Source organism: Otolemur garnettii, unplaced genomic scaffold (assembly GCF_000181295.1).
Source record: "Otolemur garnettii isolate 467f Iridium unplaced genomic scaffold, OtoGar3 scaffold00006, whole genome shotgun sequence".
In the NCBI taxonomy this organism is placed as follows: Eukaryota; Metazoa; Chordata; class Mammalia; order Primates; family Galagidae; genus Otolemur; species Otolemur garnettii.
Genome location: NW_003852401.1, coordinates 41,383,366 through 41,408,673, shown reverse-complemented (window position 1 = coordinate 41,408,673; position 25,308 = coordinate 41,383,366). Strand labels below are relative to the sequence as shown.

General features: G+C 36.4%; 1 protein-coding gene across 2 annotated transcripts in view; it reads left to right on the top strand.

The window, feature by feature from the left end:
• Positions 1-24,010, top strand: part of UBQLN1 (ubiquilin 1) — a 58,739-nt gene extending 34,729 nt beyond the window's left edge. The window contains exons 4-11 of one of the 2 annotated variants that reach the window (XM_003782976.3): positions 3,642-3,904; positions 4,958-5,116; positions 5,295-5,529; positions 13,321-13,463; positions 17,000-17,083; positions 18,300-18,415; positions 18,655-18,823; positions 22,026-24,010. In XM_003782976.3, the coding sequence (XP_003783024.1) occupies positions 3,642-3,904; positions 4,958-5,116; positions 5,295-5,529; positions 13,321-13,463; positions 17,000-17,083; positions 18,300-18,415; positions 18,655-18,823; positions 22,026-22,178 (1,322 nt within the window). In that variant the 3' untranslated portion in view covers positions 22,179-24,010. The remainder of the gene's footprint in view (positions 1-3,641; positions 3,905-4,957; positions 5,117-5,294; positions 5,530-13,320; positions 13,464-16,999; positions 17,084-18,299; positions 18,416-18,654; positions 18,824-22,025) is intronic. The other variant, XM_003782977.2, reaches the window with a different exon arrangement.
• The last annotated feature ends 1,298 nt before the right edge of the window (positions 24,011-25,308 follow it).

Genomic DNA, 25,308 nt, shown 5'->3' with positions numbered 1-25,308 from the left:
CAGCCAAGTGATTAAGGATCTCCTGTATCAGCTAAAACTGCCTTTCCTATTTTATATACTACTAAGGTTCTGTGGAAGATTTTGTTAAGGAAAAAAGTATTCTGAAGCTAACAGAAGTTGATCTAGATAGAAATGACTTAATGTCTCTTTTGATTCTTAAGTTGTATGAGTGGTGTTAATAACTTGGTTGACATTTTTGATATGCCCAGTTTTCACATGTCAAGGATTAAGAGTATTTCAGAAATTTAGTTGTACTATACCAAGTATTTGTTGGTAGCATTTGAAGCGTGGTGTAGATTGGGATAGACTCACATTTAATTTATTACATCTACTGCTAGATCTTTTGGCTGGGGCAGTGTGTTTTAGTTGTCAAAATTATTAACCTGACCGGTCTAGAGAGATTATGGTACAGTTACATATTTAGTATTCAGACCCATGAAAGGTATCGTCCAGGTAAATCTCTCCTGTTTCCTCATTTTATGGCAGAAGATATTGAAATCTAGAGAGACTTTAGTTAAATTTTTTGTCTGAGGCCTTACAGCTCCCATTTCTAATCTAATTTCCCGTTTCTCCTATTGCAATGGCTTTTCTCCATCAGTTACTCCCTTTACTCTGTATTTTGCTTTCCTTTTTGCTAGCTGGTCTCATTAAGGTCTATCCCATTTGTGAAAGCGACAGAATCCCACTATCACCCTTTCTTCTGCTTCTTTTCTCAGCTGTCTCTGGAAATGCATTTTTCTGTTTGTTATCTACATTTTTATTTTGTTAAGTTCACTGTACTCTATTTTTAGCTCCTCTTACTTCATTGAAAATTTCCTAGATAACCCTGCCAAATTTAGTGGGCACTTTTTATATATTAAATCAGTCTCTCTTAAACATACAAATTTTTCCTTGAAATTTTCTTGCTTTAACTTCTATGATACTGTTTTATTCCTTGCTAGTTTTCTGATCAATTCTTTTTTTTTTTTTCCTTTTTTTCTCATTCATGGGTTTCTTTTTTTCCTGTTTATGTTGACATTAGTCCTTAGAATTCTTCCTTTACTTTCTTCTCTGTTACTCTGTTCTTCTTAAGCAACATTATTCTAATTATTGTTCTGTCTTGGTGACTGTCAGATCTGAATAACACACCAATCCCGAACTCCATTCCTTGTATTCGGCTCTCTTTGATATTATCTGATGTTCTCTAAGTAATTTAGCCTCTGAAAACAAATGCAGAAACTTAACTGTCTTGCTCCTCAACTTGCCACCTTTTCCACGTCAAGTTTCTTGGTTCATAGACCTCTTCTCTATCCTACCTCGTGCAGTTAGTGACCATTGCTATTCCCTTGATGCAGGCCTTCAATTTTTTTCATCTATATTGTTCGCCGTGGTTATTTCTCTCATTGCTATTAGAATAAGAACATTTAAATTTTTCTGCTTAAAATCCTTTAAGTCCTTTGAAAGATTTTCAAGTTTTAGCCCCTATCTACCTCACTATCCTCATTTCTTACCATTAGTCAATTATATCAGTCAGCTATCTGTGATAATAGATGACTGCCTTAACACAATGAACCTTAATTTCTTGTTACAAAGCTTTTTTCGCATGCGATAGATTTTTTTACTGGTTTGTGAGGCCCCAATCCGTATGTCCCTCAAGAGACTTAAGCTAATGAAATTCTGCCGTCTTTTAGCTATACCATTTGGAACATGGAAGAAGAGATAGCTTAAAGGGGCTTAAGCTGAACCTGATATACTTGGGCCAGAAGTGACACACATCATTTCTTGCAGTCCTTTGGCCATAACTTTCACATGGGCCTGTCCAAGTATAAAAGAAATAAAAGGCTGCACATGAAATGTCTGTTGAGCACTGCTGTCTGCATAATCATATTGAAGTTTTTGGTTTCAAGAATGCATCAGTACAGTTATCATCTGTGCTTTTTTGCATGATATTGTGCTTATTAGTAGAACTTTCCCAATCCTCCTCACTTCTTGCCAGCTTAATTCATTTTCCAAATTCAGTCATTCCACTGGGATATCGAGACTTATTCACATCCTTGGAGGCATTTTTTACTTTATCTATCTTTCTTGCTAATTGAGAAATTGAGTCTGGAGGGTAGTAACTAGGTCTTTCGTGTCACCTTAATTCCATTATATGGCATAGTCCTTGGCATATATAGTAACTCAGTGAGGAATGAATGCATTTAATTGGTTGTGCAATTTACAAAGCAGACATTTTCTGATAAGCACTTGATCATTCTCTTGGATCTATCAGATTTATCCATGATTTCATTTCTCCAAAGAGAAATCTATATCCAGAATATTCCCTGGGTTTCTGCTGTTAATTGGCAATATAGCACTCTTCTCCCTAGAGTTTATAGGTGAATTCTTTTTGCTAAATGTAAATGAGGGTTGTGAAAAGAGATTACCAGAAGTATAGTCTGGGGGTATTTTTGTCGTTGTTGTTTTTGGAGACAGAATCTCACCTTATCGCCCTTTGTAGAGTGCTATGGCATCAAGCTCACATCAAACTCTTGGGCTCAAGCCATTCTCTTGCCTCAGCTGGAGTAGCTAGGATTATAGGCTCTTGCCACAATGCTTGGCTATTGTTGGAGAGGAGGTCTCCCTCTGGCTCAGGCTGGTCTGGAACTTGTGAGCTCAAGCAATCCACCCCCACCCTCCCACCCATCGTGGTCTCCCAGAGTGCTAGGATCACAGGCATGAGCCACAGCACCTGACCTGGGGTGTATTTTTATTTTTTCTTTTAATTGGCATATTTGGGGGTGTTTCTCTCAATACCAGTGAATTCCCCAACACTGATTGGGTATCCAGTATTCAGTTCAATTTTGACACTACCTACCTGGAGCTAGCATTCAATCCCACAAGTAAAAGAATTCAGACCTGCAAGACTGCCTCTGCTTCAAATATCAGTCTCAAATTCTTCCCCACTATCAGGGGTTCCCAAGACTTCCTCCTCAGGTTCAGTTAGTTGCCAGAATGGCTTACGAAACTCAAGAAAACACTTTATGTTTACTTATTTATTACAAAGGACACAATTCAGAAACAAATGCTTCAAAGAGAACTGGGGCAATGTATGTGGAGAATGGAAGTTGGGTACAAAGTTTCTAGGTCCTTTTAGTGCCTCCTAATACCTGTACTTCCTGTCCTGAAAGTTGTGAATTGTATTGTTCATGTGTGTTTAGAACTGTGTCTCCAGCTCCCTCCCCTCACCTTCCTGGAGGTTGGCGAGTAAGGCTGAAAGTGCCAATGCTTTAATCACTAGGTCTTTCTGTTTTAAGTCATATTATGTTAATGGGAGGCCTGTTATTAATAACAAAAGACATTTCTTTCCTTTTACTTAGGAAATTACAAGGGTTTTAGGCACTCCCTCAGAATTCAAGAATAAAGAACAAATACATTTTCATATATATGCATGAAAATACATTTTGTTGATTTTATTACTTAAAGTGTAGATTTTTGGCTAATTTCAGTTGTAGGAGTTAAACGTATTAGTAATGGGTATTATCTTTTTGTTTTAAAATGGTTTTTGGTAATAGACTTTTGGGTCAGTTAATACTTTTGTGCCTTCATATGTTAGCACAATTTTGTAAGTGATAACATTTCTGACTTTTATTTATGTATTTTACTCCGCCTTATCCTCTTAGGTGGTCTTGGAGGACTTGCAGGTCTGAGTAGCCTGGGTTTGAATACTACCAACTTCTCTGAGCTACAGAGCCAGATGCAGCGACAGCTTTTGTCGAACCCAGAAATGATGGTCCAGATCATGGAAAATCCCTTCGTTCAGAGCATGCTCTCAAATCCAGACCTGATGAGACAGTTAATTATGGCCAATCCACAGATGCAGCAGTTGATACAGCGAAATCCAGAGATCAGTCATATGCTGAACAATCCTGATATAATGAGACAAGTATGTGGAAAAATTTTCCAATTCATTTAGCTGAAATATGATATATTTCTTATTTAATTTTATGTGGTTAAAGAGATTGCCTTATGTGGTTAAGCTAATCAGAAATCCTAATTTTTGTTTAGGAAAACTCAACAAAGCATTAATTTGGACTATTTGAACTCTGAATAACTTCTGCTAACATTTGAAAGATCATTGCAAATAATTTATCTTAAAGGTTTAAGAAACAAAAAGTCTAGGTTTTTGGGGGCAGTTATAACAAAGTACTTCCTTTGTGATGTTATCTGAGTGTTAGCTTGCTTTTTGAGGTGAAGTCTACCAGAAATTATTTAAAATAATTTTTGACTTAAATATTGAAGACAAAAGTACAACTTTAAAGCTCCAAATGGTTATTTATTAATTTATTGAGACAGGTTCTTCACTCTGTTGCCTGGGCTCAGACTGGAGTGCAGTAATGTTATCATAGCTCACTGCAACCTCAAACTCTTGCTCTCTCAAGTGCAATCCTCCTGCCTTAGCCTTTCAGGTAGCTGGTACTATAGGCATGCACCACTATGTCTGGCTAATATTTCTATATATTTTTTTGTAGATTCAGGGTCTTGCTCAGGCTGGTCTCAAACTCCTGGCCTCAAGCCATCTCCCTCCTCAGCTTCTCAGAGTGCTGGGATTATAGGCATTAGCCACTGCACCCAACCTTCATTTGTTTTTATTTGTAATTCTAGAATCAGATACCACCTCATTTTATAAAATAGAATGACTGTTCCTGTGGAGTAATGGTGATTGGCTTTATAGTCAGAAAAGGGTTAAAGAAAGCAGAAACAGGAACAAAAGTGTATTAATCATTTTGAAGTTACTTTCCTAATCTCGTTCTTTTTTTTAAACTGTCCTGTTTCAAAGTTCATTTTGATTGCATGAGACTTAGCATAAATGATTTTGTTCTGGTTTGGTCTGGGCTGTTAGGGTCTAGTGCAGGCCCACGCATAAACTTTATTTAGCAGTAGCTAATAACTAATTCATTGCCCTGCTTTTTTTTTTTAATGGAAATCTTTTTCTTAGACATTGGAACTTGCCAGGAATCCAGCAATGATGCAAGAAATGATGAGAAACCAGGACCGAGCCTTGAGCAACTTAGAAAGCATCCCAGGGGGATATAATGCTTTAAGGCGCATGTATACAGATATTCAGGAACCAATGCTGAGTGCTGCCCAAGAACAGGTGATCCACTGACTCCAAGGTTCAGGCCAAGGAGTAGCTTCTGTTTTAGCACAAATATGTTTGTTATTGTGGGGTGGGGTACCTTTATATGGTGAATGTAATTTTTGTTTAAAACGTTCCATATCTGTTATTTAAAGCAAAAGCTTATTCTTTATGGTTTTTGTATCTTTTATTACAGTTTGGTGGTAATCCATTTGCTTCTTTAGTGAGCAATACATCCTCAGGTGAAGGTAGTCAACCTTCCCGTACAGAAAATAGAGATCCATTACCCAATCCATGGGCTCCACCGGCTTCCCAAAGTTCACCAGCTTCCAGCGGCACCACCAGCACTGTGGGTGGCACTGCTGGTAGCGCTGCCAGTGGCGCTGCTGGGCAGAGTACTGCTGCACCAAATTTGGTGCCTGGATTAGGAGGTATGCTTATTAACAACTCATGCTTTTTTCTCTGTTGTCCTCACTTTGTGAATAATGAAAGCATTGCTTATGTTATTATTCTTTATGCTTTTGTGTTCATGGATGGTGAGTACATGAACAATCTTTTCATGTTTCAAGGTTTTTTTGTGGTTTTTTTGAAGGAAGCTTTAATTATGTGATGATCAGTGTTAACCACCGAGTGCATTATAGTGGAGAAGGTTATTGAAGATTTCCAGAAGCAATTTTATGTTTTCATATCCTCATGAGATGGTGTTGAGAAAAGTGGGTGGTAGTCTCTTTTTTATAGGTGGGAAACAAATGCAGAGGGAACATGTAGTTAGTTACCTGTATAGTTAATTGCTAGAGTACATGCTTCCTAGCTTTCGTCCGATTTTATATTTTAGATGAGTGGATTCTCAGACATCAGTTTTGAGGTCAGGGCTAAACTAGCTGCATCAGAGCACTTGTCAGGTTTGTTAAAAATAAGATTACTAGATCTACCCTCAGACTTTGTGGACCAGAATCTTTTTGTAGTGAGGTTTAATTATTATCTGTTTTTATATAAAGCTCCTATAGGTTCTGGTGTGAGAATGAGTTAGAAATTTACTTTTATCCACTTTTCTGAAGACTGAACTCAGTAAATGGGTGTCATCTTTTCAACTGTTCGGGGATGACTTGCTGAGTTTTTTTTTCCCATGAATTAGGTTCAAGATCATTAGCCAGAATGATGATTTTAGTCCTAATACTTTGTATATAACTAGAAAGAAATGGAGGCATGAGAATACTTACTATGATGAGAGAGCCTGGATATGTACATATATATGTATATATATTTTTTATTGTTTGGGATTCATTGAGGGTACAAAGAATTAGGTTATACTGATTCCATTTGTTAAAGTCCCTCTTATAATTATGTCTCGCCCCCAAGACTGGATATATTTTAAAGATGCATATATCTTGGCAGAGGAAGTAGAAAGAGGAGATGCTAGAATTTTTCAAAATTTCCTGCTGAGATAAGAATCAGAATGGGGATAATAATTGATAGTCACAGTGGTACATATACTCTTCCATAAAGTACAGTTTTAGTATTATGAGGTTTCTGTAAATAATACAGGTTTTATAAAACTTGAAATAATACCATTTTTCATGCCTTTAATCCCGGCACTTTGGGAGGTCGAGATGGGGGGATTGCCTGAGCTCACAGGTTTGAGACCAGCCTGAGCCTGAGACCCCGTCTCCAGAATAGCTGGGTGTTGGGGTGGGCGCCTGTAGTCCTAGTTACTTGGGAGGCTGAGGCAAGAGAATCACTTGAGCCCAAGAGTTTGAGGTTGCTGTGAGCTATAATGCAGTGGCACTCTACTGAGGGCGACAAAGTGAGACTATCTCAAAAAAACCCTCAAAAAACAAATACCATTTTTAAATCAAGAAAAAACTTCTATATTCTTGATCTTTATTGATTATTAATCTTTCAAGAGAAAGGCGGTGTTCCTGCTTTAAAGGATAGAGAGCAGGCAAAGATTTAATCAGACTTCCTGACTGGTAGGCTTTTTTTTTCTCCTATAGCATGGTGATCTACATGACTTTTGTATAGTAAGCAAAAAATGAGTTTTTGAAATTTTTTACTCAGATTTTAATTTTATGACTTGATACTTTTGACATTTCATGTTAATATTACCATCAAGGGAAGATAAGAAACAACAAATAAAATTACTCTGCTGGCCTGTGAAATTGCCAGTATATTTGTACACTATTATGATTTTTACTCAAGTCTTCAAGTTTTATACATACATGTACATACATACATGTAAAGATGAATTTCTTGGTTTTTCTTTTACCCTGTAAGCACTTACTCTAGAAAGTGAGGAAGTCTTAGAGTAGGAGTTGGCAAATTTTTATGTAAAAGGTCAGATTAATATTTTAGATTTTCCTGCCCAAAAGGTAAAATCGAGAATATTATAAAAAGAAAGCAAGCAAATTACCACAAACTGTTTTATTGATGAAATTAAAAACTGAGTAATAATAGTGTATAACATTTTCTTTTTTTAAATTATTTTTATTTTACTTTTTAAATAAATCATAAACGCATAGATCATGTATACATTAATACATGTATGGGGTACAATGTGCTGATTTCATATAGAATTAGGAGTGTTTGCATCACACTGGTTACTATAAACCTCAGCTTGTTTACTTAATTATTGTGTTAAGACATTTATACTCAATAAATCCAACAAGTACCCTTGCATTATGCACCATAGGGGAGATGTGTTCCTCATACATATCTAATGATGAGGGTAGTGGATTTCTTAGGGGGATAACATTCTTCTTCTTTGTGGTTCCCAGTGTTCTGTGTTTATCAAAATCTATTGTTAAGTGTTCATCTGTTAATACTAATGTGTAATGAGACTTATTCTGAATGTGTACTCATTCTAAAAGTGTATGATTTTTAATAGCATATACATCAATTTGGAAGGTATTTATAGAATTCTTTTAGATTCTTTTGGTTTTTAGCATGTCATTACCTTTCAGATTAATTATTTCAAATTAAGGGTTATGTAGTAGCTATTCAATTACACTGTTAAATGAATTTTGAAGTGTGAATTTTCTTTGCACTTGTATTCAGCTTTGAAAAGTAATGTAGGAAGTATGAGCCCAAAAATAAATCTGCAAATTTATGGGAACAGCGATCTTATTTCTTGTGATTTTTGACAGCACAGGGAGTATTCATGTAAAGTAGCTTGACATTGCTTGTTATTCAGACAACTTCACTTGTCAAAATCACTTTACTACAGTTTGAGTTTCACATGTAAGTGCTGTTTGCTTTGTAATTTTGGGTTGAATTCATTGAGAAACATTACCAAGTTCCTATCAAAACTAATTTCTAAATCATTCAGTATTTGGTAATATTGGTTAGGTGGTGGTTCTTCTTCACAAAGTTTTTAACGTTAGACATGAACTTATAAGGTAATGCAGTGAAACTTTATCTCTGGTGAGCCACCAAGCTGCTGGGTGGTTGAGTGTGTCAGGATATTGAGCTGTTTTCAACAAAAATTTGTAGAATTGACGATGATTAAGCTCACAAGAGTGAATGATGTTCATCATAGGTATTCCTGGTTCAGTAACATGATAGATTAAATTACTTTCCACAGAATGCATATGATGCACTGTTCATGAATAAAACAATGACTTTTTTATATGCTTTGTAAATTTGTCTAAATGAATCCTTTTAATTCTCTACATTTCTGCCACCATTAGAGGTAGCATAATTTAGCATATTCTACTTTAGGTTGTACCCAGTTATTGCTTAACTTCTTTGAAAATAGTCTTGCTGGGTAGCATCTGGCTCAGAGGAGTAGGGCATTGGCCTCATATGCCGGAGGTGGTAGGTTCAAACCCAGCCCCGACCAAAAACTGCAAAAAGAAAAGAAAATAGTCCTGCCTTAGTTGTTCTATTCAGATTGTTTATACAGGCTAATTTTCAGTCACCTCAAATAAATAAGAACTGAGTAATCAGTAATGTCTGTCAGCTCATCAGGAGCTAAGGAATACTATGCAAAAAAAAAAAATACTATGCAAAAGGAATACTATGCAAAATATTGGTGTGCCTGTTGTGCCTATTCGAGAAAAAAATTGTTCTCTCTAAAAGCCTGGTGGACTGAAACAAGTTTCTTTTTTCTTTTCTTTTTTTTTTTTTTTTTTGAGACAGAGCCTCAAACTGTCCCCCTGGATAGAGTGCTGTGGCATCACAGCTCACAGCAACCTCCAACTCCTGGGCTCAAGTGAGTCTCCTGCCTCTGCCTCCCAAGTAGCTGGGACCACAGGCGCCTGCCACAACGCCCGGCTATTTTTTGGTTGCAGCCATCATTGTTGTTTGGCGAGCCCAGGCTGGATTCGAACCTGCCAGCTCAGGTGTATGTGGCTGGCACCTTAGCGGCTTGAGCCACAGGCGCCGAGCCAACAAGTTTATTTTCTTGGACAAATTTATTTGGCTGCTGCAGTTGAGATTTAATTAGTGTTAATTAACCAACACTTGATTGGCTGACTATGCCACTGGGGAATTTAACTTTGGTTGTAGCCTCATATTTTTATTTTTGTGGAGAAATTTGGCTATGATGAGATACTTCATTTTAAATTTTGTAATTTTTCTAACCGTTGCTTTCCTATAGGTGGAGAATATTGTGATGAGCGTTTAGTCCGGCAGTGTCCATGTTGTATTCTTTTAGTTTCATTGGATAATAGAAACAATGTTTTGCCATCTCATTTAATAAAACAATTTATATTTCACTGTGGTTTAAAAGCATAACATTCATAGTTCAGTTCTTTTTTGTTTTGACATGATCGATGCACTGGAAATAAAATACACATGCTACAGTGATATCATGTTGTAGCAGTATGAAACAGTGACAGCACTATAGGTAGTCTATTTTAGATACTCAGTTCTGCTTTTGTAAAAGTACACAATAAATGAAAAAGCATGACTTCTAATAAAATGGTATTTATAGACACTAAAATTTGAATCTCTGATAGTTTTATATTTCACAAAATATTTTATGTTGTGGGCTGTACAAAAAGCATGATGTACGCCAGATTTGTCCTGTAAGTTGGTAGGTTTCCAGCCTGTTTTAGAATACAGACATACTTTGTTTTATTGTATTTCACTTTCCTGTGCTTTGCAGATACTGTGATTTTTATAGATTTATAGTTTGTGGCAAACTATGTCAAGTAAGTCTTATCAGTGTCATTTTTTTTATTTTAAACAGTGTATGCTCGCTTTGTGTTTCTGTCACATTTTGGTAATTATTGTGGCAATCAGTGATTAGTTATCTTTGATGTTGTAATTGTTTGGGGGCGCTACAAATCACATTCATTTAAGATGGCAAACTTTTCTTTAAGCAGACAAAACATAACTATATCTGTTCTGGCTTTCCACTGACTGGCTCTTTCCTCTGTGTCTCTCCCTCTCTTCAAGCCTCCTTATTCCTTAAGACACAACAATATTGAAATTAGACCAGTTAAGGACCTTACAATGGACTGTAAGTGTTAAAATAAAAGAGTCTTGCCATCTCTCACTTAAAATAAAAGTTAGAAATGATTAAGCTTTTGTGGGGAAGGTATGTTAAAAGCCAAGATAGGATTCTGTGAAGGCTGAGAGAGTTAAGGAAGCTGCAGAAGAAAAGTTTGAAGTCTGCAGAGTTCATGAAGTCTGCAGGAGGAAGCTGTCTTCATAAAATAGAAAGTGTAAGGTGAAGCAGCCAAGTGCTGACTTAGAAGCTGCAGCAAGTTTTCCAGAAGATCTAGCCAAGATAATTGATGAAGGTGGCTATACTAAACAATAGATTTTCATTATAACTGAAACAGCCTTCTGTTGGAAGAAGATGCCATCTGGCTAAAGAGAAGACGTCTCTTGGCTTCAAGGCTTCAAAGGATGGGTTGACTATTGTTGGGGGCTGATGCAGCTGCTGTCATAAAGTTGAAGACAGTACTCACAATTCTAAAACCTTCAGGGTCCTTAAGAATAATGCTAAATCTACTCTACCTGTCCTCTAGGGTGTAACAGAACCCAAATATTACAGTACATGTGTTTGCAGCATACTTTACTGAATATTTTAAGCCTATTGTTGAAAACTACTACTCAGGAAAAAAGCATTTTTTTTTGAGCCAGAGCCTCAAGCTGTCCCCCTGGGTAGAGTGTCGTGGCATCACAGCTCATAGCAACCTCCAACTCCTGGTCTCAAGCGAATCTCCTGCCTCTGCCTCCCAAGTAGCTGGGACCACAGGAGCCTGCTGCAATGCCTGGCTGTTTTTTGGTTGCAGCCATCATTGTTGTTTGGCGGGCCCGGGCTGAATTCGAACCTGCCACCTAAAGTGTATGTGGCTGGTGCCTTAGCCACTTGAGCCACAGGTGCTGAGCCAGCATTCTTTTTTAAGAAGTACATTTTGTAAGGTTATAGCAACCTGAATGTTTGATGGATCTAAGAAAAGCAAAGTAAGTTGAAAACTTTCTGAAAAGGATTCATGACTTTAAATGCCGTTAAGAATATTTATGAGAGGAGATAAAAATGTCAACATTAACAAGATTTGAAAGAAGTTTATTCCAACCACTGTGGATATGTTTAGAGAAGTTCAAGGCTTCAGTGGAGGAGGGAACTGCAAATATGGTGGACAAGAGAACTAGAATCAATTGCCACAGTGTCACAGAACTTGAAAGGTTGAAGAGTTGCTTCTAATGGATGAACAAAGAAAGTAGTTTCTTGGATGGATTATATTCCTGGTGAAGATGATGTGAACATTGTGCAAATGACAAGAAAAGATTTAGAATATTACATAAACTTAGTTGGTAGCAGTGGCATAATTGGAGAACACCACTGACTTTGTTTTACAAGTTCTACTGTGGATGAAATGCTGTCAGACAGCATTGTATGCTACACAGAAATCTTGTTTTTGTGAACGAGTCAGTGTACGTGGCAAACTGAAACCCTTTAAGAATTTGCCGCAGCCACCAGGAAAAAGATTGATTTGCTGAAGGCTAAGATGATTGTTAGCAATTTTAGCAATAAAGTATTTTTAAATTAAGGGTGTGTACATTTTTTTAAATATGTAATGCTGTGGCATACTTAACAGACTATAGTACAGTATAAGCCTAACTTTTATATGTATTAGGAAACCAAAATATTTGTATGACCTGCTTTATTGTAATATGTACATCATTGTGGTGGTTTGGAGCCAAGGTATATCTGTATTCTTAGACATCAGGATGTGGAAAAAACTAACTATGATTTACAATATATGAAAATAAGAGAAACAGAATTACCAACAGCAGAATTACAGTACAGTAGAAAGATAAGTGGGAAGAGTGAAGTGTTTTAAGGATGATAAAACTACATGGCCTAGAATAAAGGCAGAAAGGGAATGAAAAAGCTAATGAGTTAACATTGTAAGTTTGAGACTATAAGTTTACCTAGTCAGCAGTTGAGGATCTATGGGTAAGTTAAACAGATTACTTAGTTTTCAGTGAAGATTTGTATATAGTTGAGTCATCACACATTGAATTTACTTAAGTTCAGCTGTAGCCCTTGGCAAAAAAAAAGACAAGAAAAATCATAATAATCAAAACCAGCTTAGTAAGTGCTATACATATTAAGTAATTTGTTATAACCACCCTGTGAAGTAGATACTATATTTTCTCTATTTTACAAGTGGGTAAACTGATGTATGAAGAAGTTAAATAACTTGTCCATGATTATTAACCTAGGTTAGATTTGAACCCAGTTAATCTGGCTCCAGAGACTGCTCTTAGTCACTGTGCTATATGGTCTCAATGAGTGCCAGTACAGCCAAAGTGGGAGAGAAGACTTGGATCTTTTATTTCCTACAGATGTGAAGTGTTCTTACAGGAGAATGGTCATATTGGATGGTGAATCTGATTCTAATTATGCCATCATTTGCAATCCTGGAGGAAAAGTTGGCTCAGAGTTCTTCACTGTATGGAATTTTTCCATAGTAATTTTGACCATATCTTAAATTGACTTTTGAACTTAGCCCTTCCATGAGATGTGATTTTACTGTAGATAAAGCCCGAATGTTTAAAATCATAAGTCATCTTTTACTGTTACATGTTGGGCGTATACTTTTGAACATCAGCTTAGTTTTAAAATTCTTTCTTAATTGATAGCGTAACGTGTGTACTCATCTGCACTTGCTAAAATTAAACACAGAGTATATTATATTTTAAAGCTTTAACTTTTTATTATTTTCTTAATAAAATATCTTTCTTTAAAAACAAACTTTCAGCTAGTATGTTCAACACACCGGGAATGCAGAGCTTGTTGCAACAAATAACTGAAAACCCGCAACTTATGCAAAACATGTTGTCTGCTCCCTACATGAGAAGCATGATGCAGTCACTAAGCCAGAACCCTGACCTTGCTGCCCAGGTGAGTATGTAGTTGTATTTGAAGTACTGTGCAGTGTGAATTGAAATAACCTAATCCAATAATTGTGATTTTGGCACATAGAGAAATAGGGTAAACTGCATATCCAGTTTTTTTGACAGTCTTATTTCTTTGCAGTAGATTGATATTGAATATATAATTAAAACATTGTCTTCATCTCTGCCATTCCTTGAGTGGAAAATAATGCATGTTTGCTTTGTATCTACATACAGAGTCTGACAATTAAGTTAGTGAATTCATCCTAGAAAAAGTGCCCACACACCTCATTGCTGACTATCACTCCACACCTCATTGGTTGTCTTCAAAATATTCCCCTTGGGAAGCTATGCACCAGTGCCAGCTCCTAGCCCACTCTTCAAGCAATTTTGAAACTTTTTATTTTTTTTTATTTCTTATAGCATAACTCTGTAATGCAATTATGGGATACAGTGTGCTGTTTTCACATACATTTTGAAATACTCTCATCAAACTGGTTAACATAACCTTCATGTCATTTTCTTAGTTATTGAGTTAAGATATTCATACTCTGCTTTCAGAAAGATTCACTTGTACCCTTGTAAGATAAACCATAGAGGTGACCCCACCAATCACCCTCCCTCCCTGCATTCATCCCCCTCACCTCCCCTCTCCCACCCTCTTCCCATATTCTAAGGCTATAATTAGGTTATGACGTTCCTATGAAAGCTATGGAAACTTTTTCTAGAACAACCTTCAAAGATGTCATAATAGAGCACACAAAAACATACAACAGTGAACACCACCTTGCAAGATAGCAGCATACTCTATACCACTCAGCAAGACACCACCATACCGCCGCACAAACACAGCTATGAGACATTGATATACCTCGGTTATGAAACCTTACCAAGTTGTTTGTAGAGTGCTGTTGCTGCCAACATAAGCACACAGTGGCAAGTTCATGAACGTAATTGTCAGACCTTCCTGTGACAACAGTGTTAATAAATTTGAAATCTTTTTTTTTTTTTAATAGATCACTCAGATTGTAATAGTCATCCTCAAAATGGCATTTGTAACATAGCCTGGAATCAAAGGCAGAAAGAGATTTGTGGGAACATTGTTCTCATTCTTTCTATATTATAGATCCTTTGCCCCAAGATAGCCTACTGGTCCTTTATTAATTCATTCATTTTCCAGTTTGTTTTTAATGAGACCATAACTAAGAAAATTAACAGTTACCAATACTGACTTCAAGATTACTTTGGAGAGTTTTTAAAATAGTACTTATGGGCCCAATACTTACAGATTTATATATAATTGCATTGGATTCCCTCTATACCCCCAAAGTTCTAGGTGATTCTGATGTATTGTTTACACCATTAGGCTTGAGAAATCTTGGAGAATATGAAGTGTAAGCCTTGATCCTCTGAAGTTTATATTTGCTTTCTACTAAAAATGGCTTCTGTAGATTGTTAGGAATTTGAGATACTTTTTATAGTTAATTTCATTTCTTTTAAAAGGTTTTATAATTAACCTCTTGATCATTATGTCCATTGAAATGGTTTCTGTTTTCTAAATTCTAGGACCATTTTATTCAAGTGTATCTGCTATATAATCAGAATTATGTCTGATACATAATTCTCATTTACAACTTCTTTCCTCATAAAATTTGTGGAATTGGAAGTAAAAAAAATTTAAGATAATTTTTGTATTTAAATTTTTGTATACTATAGGTACATTTTATGACAGTTTTATTTTCATGAAAATTACCAGAGTTACTAAATATCTCACCTTATTGTAACCTAGAGCCTTTTTTTTGAGAGTGAATGAAGCTAAAATTTTTAGATTTGTTTTAAAATAAATGTAGAAAATGTGTATGGAGAGTTTCCTATTTGTATATTTTTAAGTGTATATTTGGCTAATTAATAATGTGCATCTTCTTAAAATTTGACTTTTATAAGCACATTTCTACCCATTTATGATTACAAATTTACATTTATAAAGTGACTCGAGCACTTTCACATACTGTATTTTTTACTCTAAAGCAAAATGTTGACAAAGAATACTAGATTCAGACATCTGTTATTACAGTTTGGAAATATTTACAATGTATTCTTATTATCAGATTAAAGTGTGTGTCATTTCTCTTCTCTGCTTTTGACTTCTAAGTATTTTTTTAAGTCTTGAGTTTAAAAACTGGATTAATTGTGATATGTGTATAAGCAGTCAGGTAAGTTAGGAGAACTACCCTAATTAAATGATATGATTTTCTGAGAAAGAATAAGTTTTAGATGGTGTACTTTTCTTGATGAGTTTAAATGATGTAAATGCTGAATAGTAAATGTTTTAACCTCATTAATGTGTTCATAATAAAGACATATTTGACTGGAGCCAGTAAAGAATCAGGTTTGATGACTTTGGGCATTAATACATTTACTGTGAATTTATTGGTCACTTTGAAATAAATACTGTATTTTCTTGAAAAGCTTAATTTTTATTCTGTTTTGGTTATTGACATTAACTAATGGATCTACTTCACTATATGCAGTAGATGGGACTTTTAAAAAGAGGGGCGGTGGACTTCTTTCTACCAGTATTTATGTGTGATTGCTCTTAAATGTGGCTGACTACTTGAGGACATGAATCATTTCTTCCCCTAGCCTTTGGCCAGGAAACTAGGCTATCAGTAAATCATTGTTAGTTGACTTTTAACTCTAGGGAAAATAATATAAAATCTCTCTCTTTCTGAAAGCTATGAGAATATTAGTTGCTGGTTATGCTGATTGTGTATATTTTCAGGTATACAGTATCATGTTAATAATGGCCCTGACTTTTAAGTTCTTAACACCTTTTTGAAGGTTAGGAGATAATGCCACTTTTCTCCTCTCTGTTGGTAGTGAGGTGAAATCCAGATGCTAATCTTGCTTGGTGTTCTCACAGGGATTTACTACATCTTTCAGGTCTTAAAGTATTTTAACACTTTCCCCAGAGGACTGTTGGTGCTAGTCTGGGCTATTTTCACCTAGCAGCTCCATTTCTCTGGCAAGTTGGTTGCTGTTTTGAGGTGTTATTTTTTGGACCTAATATTAGCTGTTTTGTAGTAGGCAGGTAGATAGAGTGGTTCCAGATCTGGATCTTTGTGCTTGCTACTTGTGTGTTGAGGTTTCTAGCAAGCGGTATATATAGTTTCATGTATTGATGTTTATTCCGTGTAGCAGAAAATGTATCTTCATGAATGTCAGTTTTTCCCTTTTTTTTTCCCAAGGGCTGATACTCACCTTTGCTCATGGAAAAGACTAAGAAAATGATTGCTTCTATTTTTTAGGATATTGCTTGTCACTATCATAACTATCTTACTAAGAGAGACGATGCCTTGTTTTGTTTTTTTTCTGGAGATCCCTTTTGTGGACAGTATCTCCCCTTTTCCTTTTTTATTTATGTTCTATCTTCCTCTCTTTTAGGTGCCAGCTTCGGCACTGGGGGAAGGTAGAATATTAAACAAGGTACATTACTTGTTTCAGATATTTCCAGTTAAAATTGTTTGAACACTTGCCCCATAGATGATGCTGAATAATCCCCTATTTGCTGGAAATCCTCAGCTTCAAGAACAAATGAGACAACAGCTCCCAACTTTCCTCCAACAAGTGAGTAAGAAAAGATGCTAGCTATCTTCGGTAATGATTTGCTTGAAAAAGTTTGATGGTAAACATTTTCCTTACTCTTCTGGCTGATAGTAAAACATAGAATGGAGACTGATAATACTGTCAATCCGTAGAGAGTTCAGCTTGATTTTAAATGAGCCCCATTTCACTGCTGACCTTTTGCTTATGTTTCTTAAATATAAATTTTGAGGGAAGAACATTTTATTTTTGCTTTTGAGGATTTAGGATTTTGAATGCTTTGTTAATACTGTAAACCATTTCCTTTCACTGTACTAACTTTGAAGTGTTTTCTTGTGTCATGTTACGCTTTATGGTTTAACTAATCTCGAGTAACAGGAAAGAGCTACCCTATCCTATTTTATAGATTTGTTTTCTTTGTAATGTTTTAATTTCTTCCAAATAAATAGAATGCCTGTTTTCTAAGGGGGTAGATCTTATTTCCTCAAACTCGGAATTAGTAAGATTAAAATTGTCAGTGTTGTCATGTAAGGAAAGTTATATTATAAGAAAGTACTTGAGATTGCCATGGTATTTTATTATTTAAAAAGATAAAAGAGAAGTCAGTCTTGGTGTTTTGCAACTGGTAGTTCTAGGGCTTTATGTATTATGCAAATGATTCTTTGGCCTATAAAACATTTCCCAAGGTTAGTGTTCTTGATCTATTGTAATGATGTAAGTTTATCTTCTTTGGTCAGTCAGGTGGTATGTATTTGGAAGTAGTAAAGCTAAGCTCAGGACACATGTATTAACTTCAAAATTGGAACTGTTGTTTTTTAGAGTGTACCTTATTGGTAAAATTGTTATGTCAGCAACAGGTAACACTTGTTCAGGAGGAATATGTGGCTTTCACCATATTACCATGTCATATAACTTGTGCATTTGGAGGTTGTCTCTTAAAAATAATACTGTCTTTGTTGGAGAAGGGGAGTGGTAGTGGCTTCCAGAGTAGCCCCTGATTGTTTTCCATTATGAAAATGGCTTTCATGATGGACTTGGAAAGAGGTCAAGTAATGATGTGTAACTCTGGGTTTGCTGTCAAAGAGGAGATACTTGTGTTTATTTTGGGGAAAATTACAGGTTGCCAATGTCTGAGAGAGAGGTTTTAGATTTTCTTCAGAAACATAGCAAAGAAAAGGTAATAAAATTTACCTTCAGTGATTTTAATTCCCTTGTAACCATTGCTTTTCTTTATTCTTAGATGCAGAATCCTGATACACTCTCAGCAATGTCAAACCCTAGAGCAATGCAGGCTTTATTACAGATTCAGCAGGGTTTGCAGACATTAGCTACGGAAGCTCCCGGCCTCATTCCAGGGTAAGGCTTATTTGGGGACGATTACAAAGCACATAATGCTTACTTTTTTTGAGAATTTCAGACTAATACCATCTGCCTTTTTTTCTTGAGATTGTTTTTAAGTCATAGTTTTCAAAGTTAAAATGCTTATTTTAAGAAGATTACTTAACTGATAAGTTAAAATGTAACTGACTTGCCACCTAGGCTGACCTCTAGTTTTGCAGGAGTTTAGGTTTGTCACCCATTTGCGCTTTCCCTAGGTTTACTCCTGGCCTTGGGGCATTAGGAAGCACTGGAGGCTCTTCAGGACCCAATGGTTCTAACCCTACACCTAGTGAAAGCACGAGCCCCACAGCAGGAACCACTGAACCTGGACACCAGCAATTTATTCAACAGATGCTGCAGGCTCTTGCTGGCGTAAATCCTCAGGTAGCAATTCTTTTCTGTTTAAGTTTTGTATTTCTTAATGTTAGAAATACAGAAATTTCTAAAAAGAAGAAAAAATGGGAAATATTAGCTGATCTTCAGTTTTTAGATTAATGAAAAGTATAATCTTAATGATACTGAATCTAAAACAGGTGCAATAAAAATTATTGACTTTGGTGATATATCATTGTCATAGTTGTAGAGAATACATACTACAACTGAATGCCTTATTATTATTTATTAATTTATTTTTTTGGAGAGAGTCTCACTCTCTTGCCCTAGGTAGAGTGTAGTGGCATCATTGTAACTCATAGCAACCTCAAACTCTTGGGCTAAAGTGATCTTTCCTCAGTCTTCTGAGATGCTGAGAGTGCAGGCGTTCACCACCACACCTGGCTATTTTTTCTATTTTTAGTGAAGACAGGGTCTCACTCTTGCTGCTGGTTTTGAACTCCTGAGCTCAAGCAGTGTGCCTGCCTCAGCCTCTCTGAGTGCTAGGATGATAGGTCTGAGCCATTGTGCCCACCTAATGCCTTATCTTTTAGAAGTTGCCTTAAAAAATTTTCTTTGAATTCCTATTAGAAAATCATTGGAAATAGGTTTTGTTACATAAAAGTTTGTCAGGGAGGAATGGAAACTTGGTTATTCTAGGTAACTCTGGGACAACTCTATTCTGGTCTTTGTGTTTTGACTTTGGAAAAAAATCCTAACTACCTTAACCTACCCACCACCACCTCCAGCAGTAATTTATGTTATATATACATACCTCACAAATATGGCTAAAAAATAAGGATGCCTAATAATGTTCTTGTGCCTACAAGCTTTATTGGCTTTACTAAGAACATGGCATTATAAAAAGATGATTGCCACTTCAAAACTGTTTGAAGTGGTTTGCCTCCAAACTTTTTTTTGAGACAGAGTCTTACTTTATCCCTCTTGGTAGAGTCCTGTGGTGTCATATCCCACAGCAACCTCAAACTCTTGGGCTCATACTACACACAGGCCTGTGGGACTCTGGGCAGTTTTGGAATGTGAAAATTTCTGGCTCATAAACTGAAATAAGGTGATCCCACCACATTCCCAAGTTTGTAAGAGAAGATTCAAAACAAATAGCCCATTCTCTCACCATGTTCAAAATGTTTGCAGCCTAATGACATGGTGCTACCTTTCTTCCTAGAAGCAGTCACTGAATATCTAGGGGTACAGCAGTAAATAATATAGCTCTTTAAACTTTTTTTAAAAGACAGGATCTCACTCTACCTTTTTTGGCTGGAGCGCAGTGGTATGATCATAGCTCTCTATAACTCCTGGGCTTCAGGGATCTTCCAGAGTAGGTAGGACTACAGGTATATGCCACCATGCATGCCTAACTAGGTGTTTTGTTTTTTTTTTTTAGACAGAGTCTCACTTATGTCACACTCGGTAGAGTGCTGTGGCATCACAGCTCACAGCAACCTCAAACTCTTGGGCTTAAGCAATTCTCCTGCTTCAGCCTCCCAAATATCTGAGACTACAGATGCCTGCCATAGCACCCCGCTATTTTTTGTTGTTGTTGTTGTTGTCATTTTTGTTTGTTCGGCAGGCCTGGGCTGGGTTTGAACCTGCCAGCCCCAGTGCATGTGACCAGAACCCTAGCTGCTGAGCTACAGGCGCCAAGCTCCTAAACTAGTTTTTAAACATTTTTTTATAGAGACAAGAGTCTCACTATGTTGCCCAGGCTGATCTCAAACTCCTGTGCTCCAATGATGCTCTTTCTTTGGCTTCTCAAAGGACTAGGATTTTAGGCGTGAGCCACTATGCCTGGCCGTTCCTAAACTTCCTAATGAAAGGTCTACCTATTTCATGGTCTACTAGATGCTTTGTGTTTCCAATCCTTACTGAATATAATAAACAGGGCAGGGTATCTTGTATGTATTTGTATTCCTGATACTAAGTACAGTTTCTGGCGCATGTTAGGTACTTGATAAATATTTGTGGAATTAATAAGACAAAAATAATTAAGGTATAGGGCAGAATTAATTGTTACATAAGTTGAACAATGTACAAGCATCCCTAGTATCAGGTTTGCTAGTGTTGGTCAGTTATGTTTGTATGTTTGTTTTTAACCTCATTTTTAAAGAGAGATTTAATGCCACTGAATTGTCAGAATTAAGAGTATAGTTTGTGGGTCTGGAACTCTTAAGAATTGACTGGCCAGTATAGAAATTGAGCCTACATCCTAAACCTTATAGGAACTTTAGAATTTTATAACATGGCACTGACTTTTGTAGTTACTTACCTGGTCAGTAGCTAAACAAAAAATAAATTATCTAATTCTAAACTATTTGCATATATAGTTCTAAGTTTTTCTGCCTGTTGATAAGCCTATAAAATAATGGTTGGAGTTTATTAAGTTTTTTTTTCTTTTTGCAAAGCAGAGTTATGTGAGCCTTTTGACATCATTGTTTAGATAAAAACTAGACTACTTTAAATAACAAAATTAGGCTCGGCGCCTATAGCTCAGTGGCTAGAGTGCCAGCCGCATGCACTAGAGTTGGTGGGTTCAAATCCAGCCCAGGCCTGCCAAACAGCAATGACAACTACAACCAAAAAATAGCCAGGCATTGTGGCGGGTGCCTGTGGTCCCAGCTACTTGGGAGGCTGAGGCATGAGAATTGCTTAAGTCTAGGAGTTTGAGGTTGCTGTGAGCTGTGACAGCTTGAGACTCTGTCTGGAAAAAAAAAAAAATTAAGTGCTAATGGACCTTTAAATATGTCTGATATGTTTCAAGAGGAGGGCAATGCTTTTAAAGCTCAGTAGACTGCCTCGGCACCTAGGCGCCTATAGCTCAACCGGCTAAGGCGCCAGCCACCTACACCTAAGGTGGCGGGTTCGAATCCCCAGCCCGGACCCGCCAAAACAACAATGACGGCTGCAACCAAAAAATAGCCAGGCGTTGTGGCGGGCGCCTGTGGTCCCAGCTACTTGGGAGGCAGAGGCAGGAGACTCGCTTGAGCCCAGGAGTTGGAGGTTGCTGTGAGCTGTAATGCCACGGCACTCTACCCAGGGGGACAGCTTGAGGCTCTGTCTCAAAAGAAGAAAAAAGCTCAGCAGACCACTACCAGTATATATTATAAAAAAAGCAATTAAAATTTTCGAAAAGTTACTTAAGTGTGACGTCTACTGGTTCCCCTGAGAGTCTGAATAATTTTTTTTTCTTTAACAGCTACAGAATCCAGAAGTCAGATTTCAGCAACAACTGGAACAACTCAGTGCGATGGGATTTTTGAACCGTGAGGCAAACTTGCAAGCGCTAATAGCAACAGGAGGTGATATCAATGCAGCTATCGAAAGGTTACTGGGCTCCCAGCCATCATAGCAGCATTTCTGTATCTTGAAAAAATGTAATTTATTTTTGATAACGGCTCTTAAAACTTTCAGATACCTGCTTTATTTCATTTTGACTCTTGGAATTCTGTGCTGTTATAAACAAACCCAATATGATGCATTTTAAGGTGGAGTGCAGTAAGATGTGTGGGTTTTTCTGTGTTTTTCTTTTCTGGAACAGTGGGAATCAATGCTTTTTCATTTAAGGCTACTGCATGCATCAAACACCTCTGCATTTATTGTAATTTTTTAAAAACATCACCTTTTATAGTTGGGTGAACAGATTTTTTTCCTGCATCTGTCCAATTTATTTGCTTTTTAAACATTAGCTTGTGGTAGTAATTTATGTAGAATAAAAGCATTAAAAAGAAGCAAATCATTTGCGCTCTATAATTTGTGGTACAATATTGCTTATTGTGACTATGGCATGTATTTTTGCAAACAAAATGCTGTAAGATTTATACTACTGACAATTTTGGCTTTATTTGTATACAATATAGAGTATGCACATTTGGGACTACATTTCTAGAATCATACTGCTATAGGTTATCTGAGAAAAAACCTGTAACCAAAAAAGTAAAGGTAAGGGAATACTCCCTATAGTGGAGTATTTTCTAATTATGTTAAATCTTATAGCATCTTTGATAAACATCTCCCAGCAAAAGTATTGATTAGTCAGGTTTTTTAAAAATACAGTAGAAAAGCCAATTCTGGTAATGTCTTTAAGAACATTAAATTGTACAGACAACATAATGTAACATTGTCACAACATTCACAGATTGACTTGTAAATTACCTTAATCTTCCTGCAGACTGAAGGAACACTATAGTATACCCAAAAGTGCATTTGCCTAGGACTTTTCAGCTTCTCCCATAGATAGTTTAACAGGCATTACAATTTGTAATTGAAATGTTGCTTTCACTGAAAGTGTCTTGATGTTTCAGTTGTTTTTAATTGCCATATAAAAATAGAACTATCTTTTGGGTTTATCTGTTTTCTCATGCACAGGGGGTACATGGATTTTAAATGATTTGTGAGCCACTTGTTTCTGAAGTGTTTTGGTAGTTCTACTAAGAAATAGTTAAATATTGTGCTTTCAGAGCCTCAGAGAAGGGAAACGGGGGTGGGGCAGCGGAATCTATCCTGGATTAGGCCAGTTTAAATAATACTGGCAACTAAGATTCTGTTAGGATTTCTGTGCATATAGTGTAGTAAAGAAGTATCATTCGGGGGTGAAAAAGAAAGCTGTTTTAACAATGTTGAGTACATTTGGCTGTTCTACAGCCTTTTCTTCCCTCCCCAGAGAAGTTCTGTTTGCTTAACTCTCAAAACTGTTGGGGTGGTACATTCCTTTAGGACCAATTAAAACATAATTTAGGGTCAGTATATATTTGACTGACTCTGGTTCAGTATTCTCTTAGGTCATTATATTCTCTCGTGTACAGTTATAGAAAATTAAAATGTTAAAGTAATCTAAAATGAGTTCAGACCAATAAAATCAAGGGAAATACAAGTTGAATTCCATAACTTCTACAAGTTGCTTGCTATTAAAAAGGGTCAAGAGTTCAGGTTGCCTACCAGTCCATGCACTGTTCTGACACTTTTCCCAGGAGGAAAATTTGTACAAAGGTTAGGATGGAGGCATAACTAGAGGAGATGATTAGGGATGATATTTATGTGTCTTTCCTCTTTCTGCCTTATGCCCCAGTCTGGTTTAAAAACTTTTGTACAAGTGAGTGGTGGTAAACAGTGTGGGATAGTGTCATAACCAATTTGACAGTTTATTAATCACAAAATAAAAATAAATCTCTAGCTTTTACACTTCGTTTGTTGTCCTCATTTGTAGAAAGGAAAATATGTCTTCAATTTATTTTATCTAACCTTATCTTTTGAAGGCTGCTGGAGTTAATTTACCCCAGATTTTATTACATTTTAGATTATTCTTTATTAATTTTTTAGACTTCCCCAGAGTAAAATGTCACATATATTGTATTGTGTGTTTAAAAAATTGCCATGGTTAGAACCTGGGCTGTGCTTGCATTTTTTATATCTGTTTGACATTGAATGAGGCAGCATGATGTGATAGTGAGGCTTTTATGGTGCGATGGATAGGGTGATCTCTTAAGTATCTTTAAGCTGCTACAGTGGTAGTATTTTTTTTTTCTTGTTTGTTTTAATATGTTTATCTTAGATCTAAATATTTGTTAAGGGGTTCAAAATACTTAAAAGTCTTAAAAGTACTAAAATGATGATTAAATACCATAGGCTTAAATTGTTCTCATACTGTGTTATTTAGTACATACTGAATAAAGAATGAAGCAGTGCAAATAACATTTCACGATTTTCTTTCCCAAGTGCAATATTTGTGATATCCTAAACAAAGTATAGCAAATATTGAATAATCAGATAGATGACAGCTGGCCTCTGTGTGTATTCAGAATCTTGGGTTTCTAGCTTGGCTTAAATATAGTAATGAAAGGGATGTTTTTTTTGGAGAGACATTATTACTATGTTAATTTAATAGGCATATCATGATAAAATAATATGGAATAGATAATACGTTAGTGACAAAAGTGAAGCTGGACTGTGTGTTATTCGTATTACCCATGAATAACAAGTTGTATGGTTAAGGGAAGTAAATCCTGAGTATTGTACTTCACTTAGAGGTACACATTAAACATGTTAAAGTCAACAAGAAGTCCTACATTAAATAAGTCTATTTAAAGTCAGTTTATCCAGCTTTTTCTAGTCTTACTAGACCATCCCTTTTATTGGACTTTTTCTTTTTTCTTTTTGTTTGAGATTGTCTCAGTTTGTTGCCCTTGGTAGAGTGCTGTGGCTCACAGCTCATAGCAACCTCAAACTCTAGAGCTTAAGAGATTCTTTTGCCTCAGCCTCCCAAGTAGCTGGGATTATAGGCGCCTGCCAAAACACCCGGCTATTTTTTTGTTGTAGTTATTATTACTTGGCAGGCCCAGGCTGGGTTTGAACCTGCCTGCCCTGGTGTATGTGGCCAGCGCCCTATCCACTGAGCTACAGGTGCTGGGCCTATTGCACTTTTCTTTGAAGTAATGCTATGTTCAATGAACATATGAGCATGGGAAAAGCTACAGTTAGTAAAT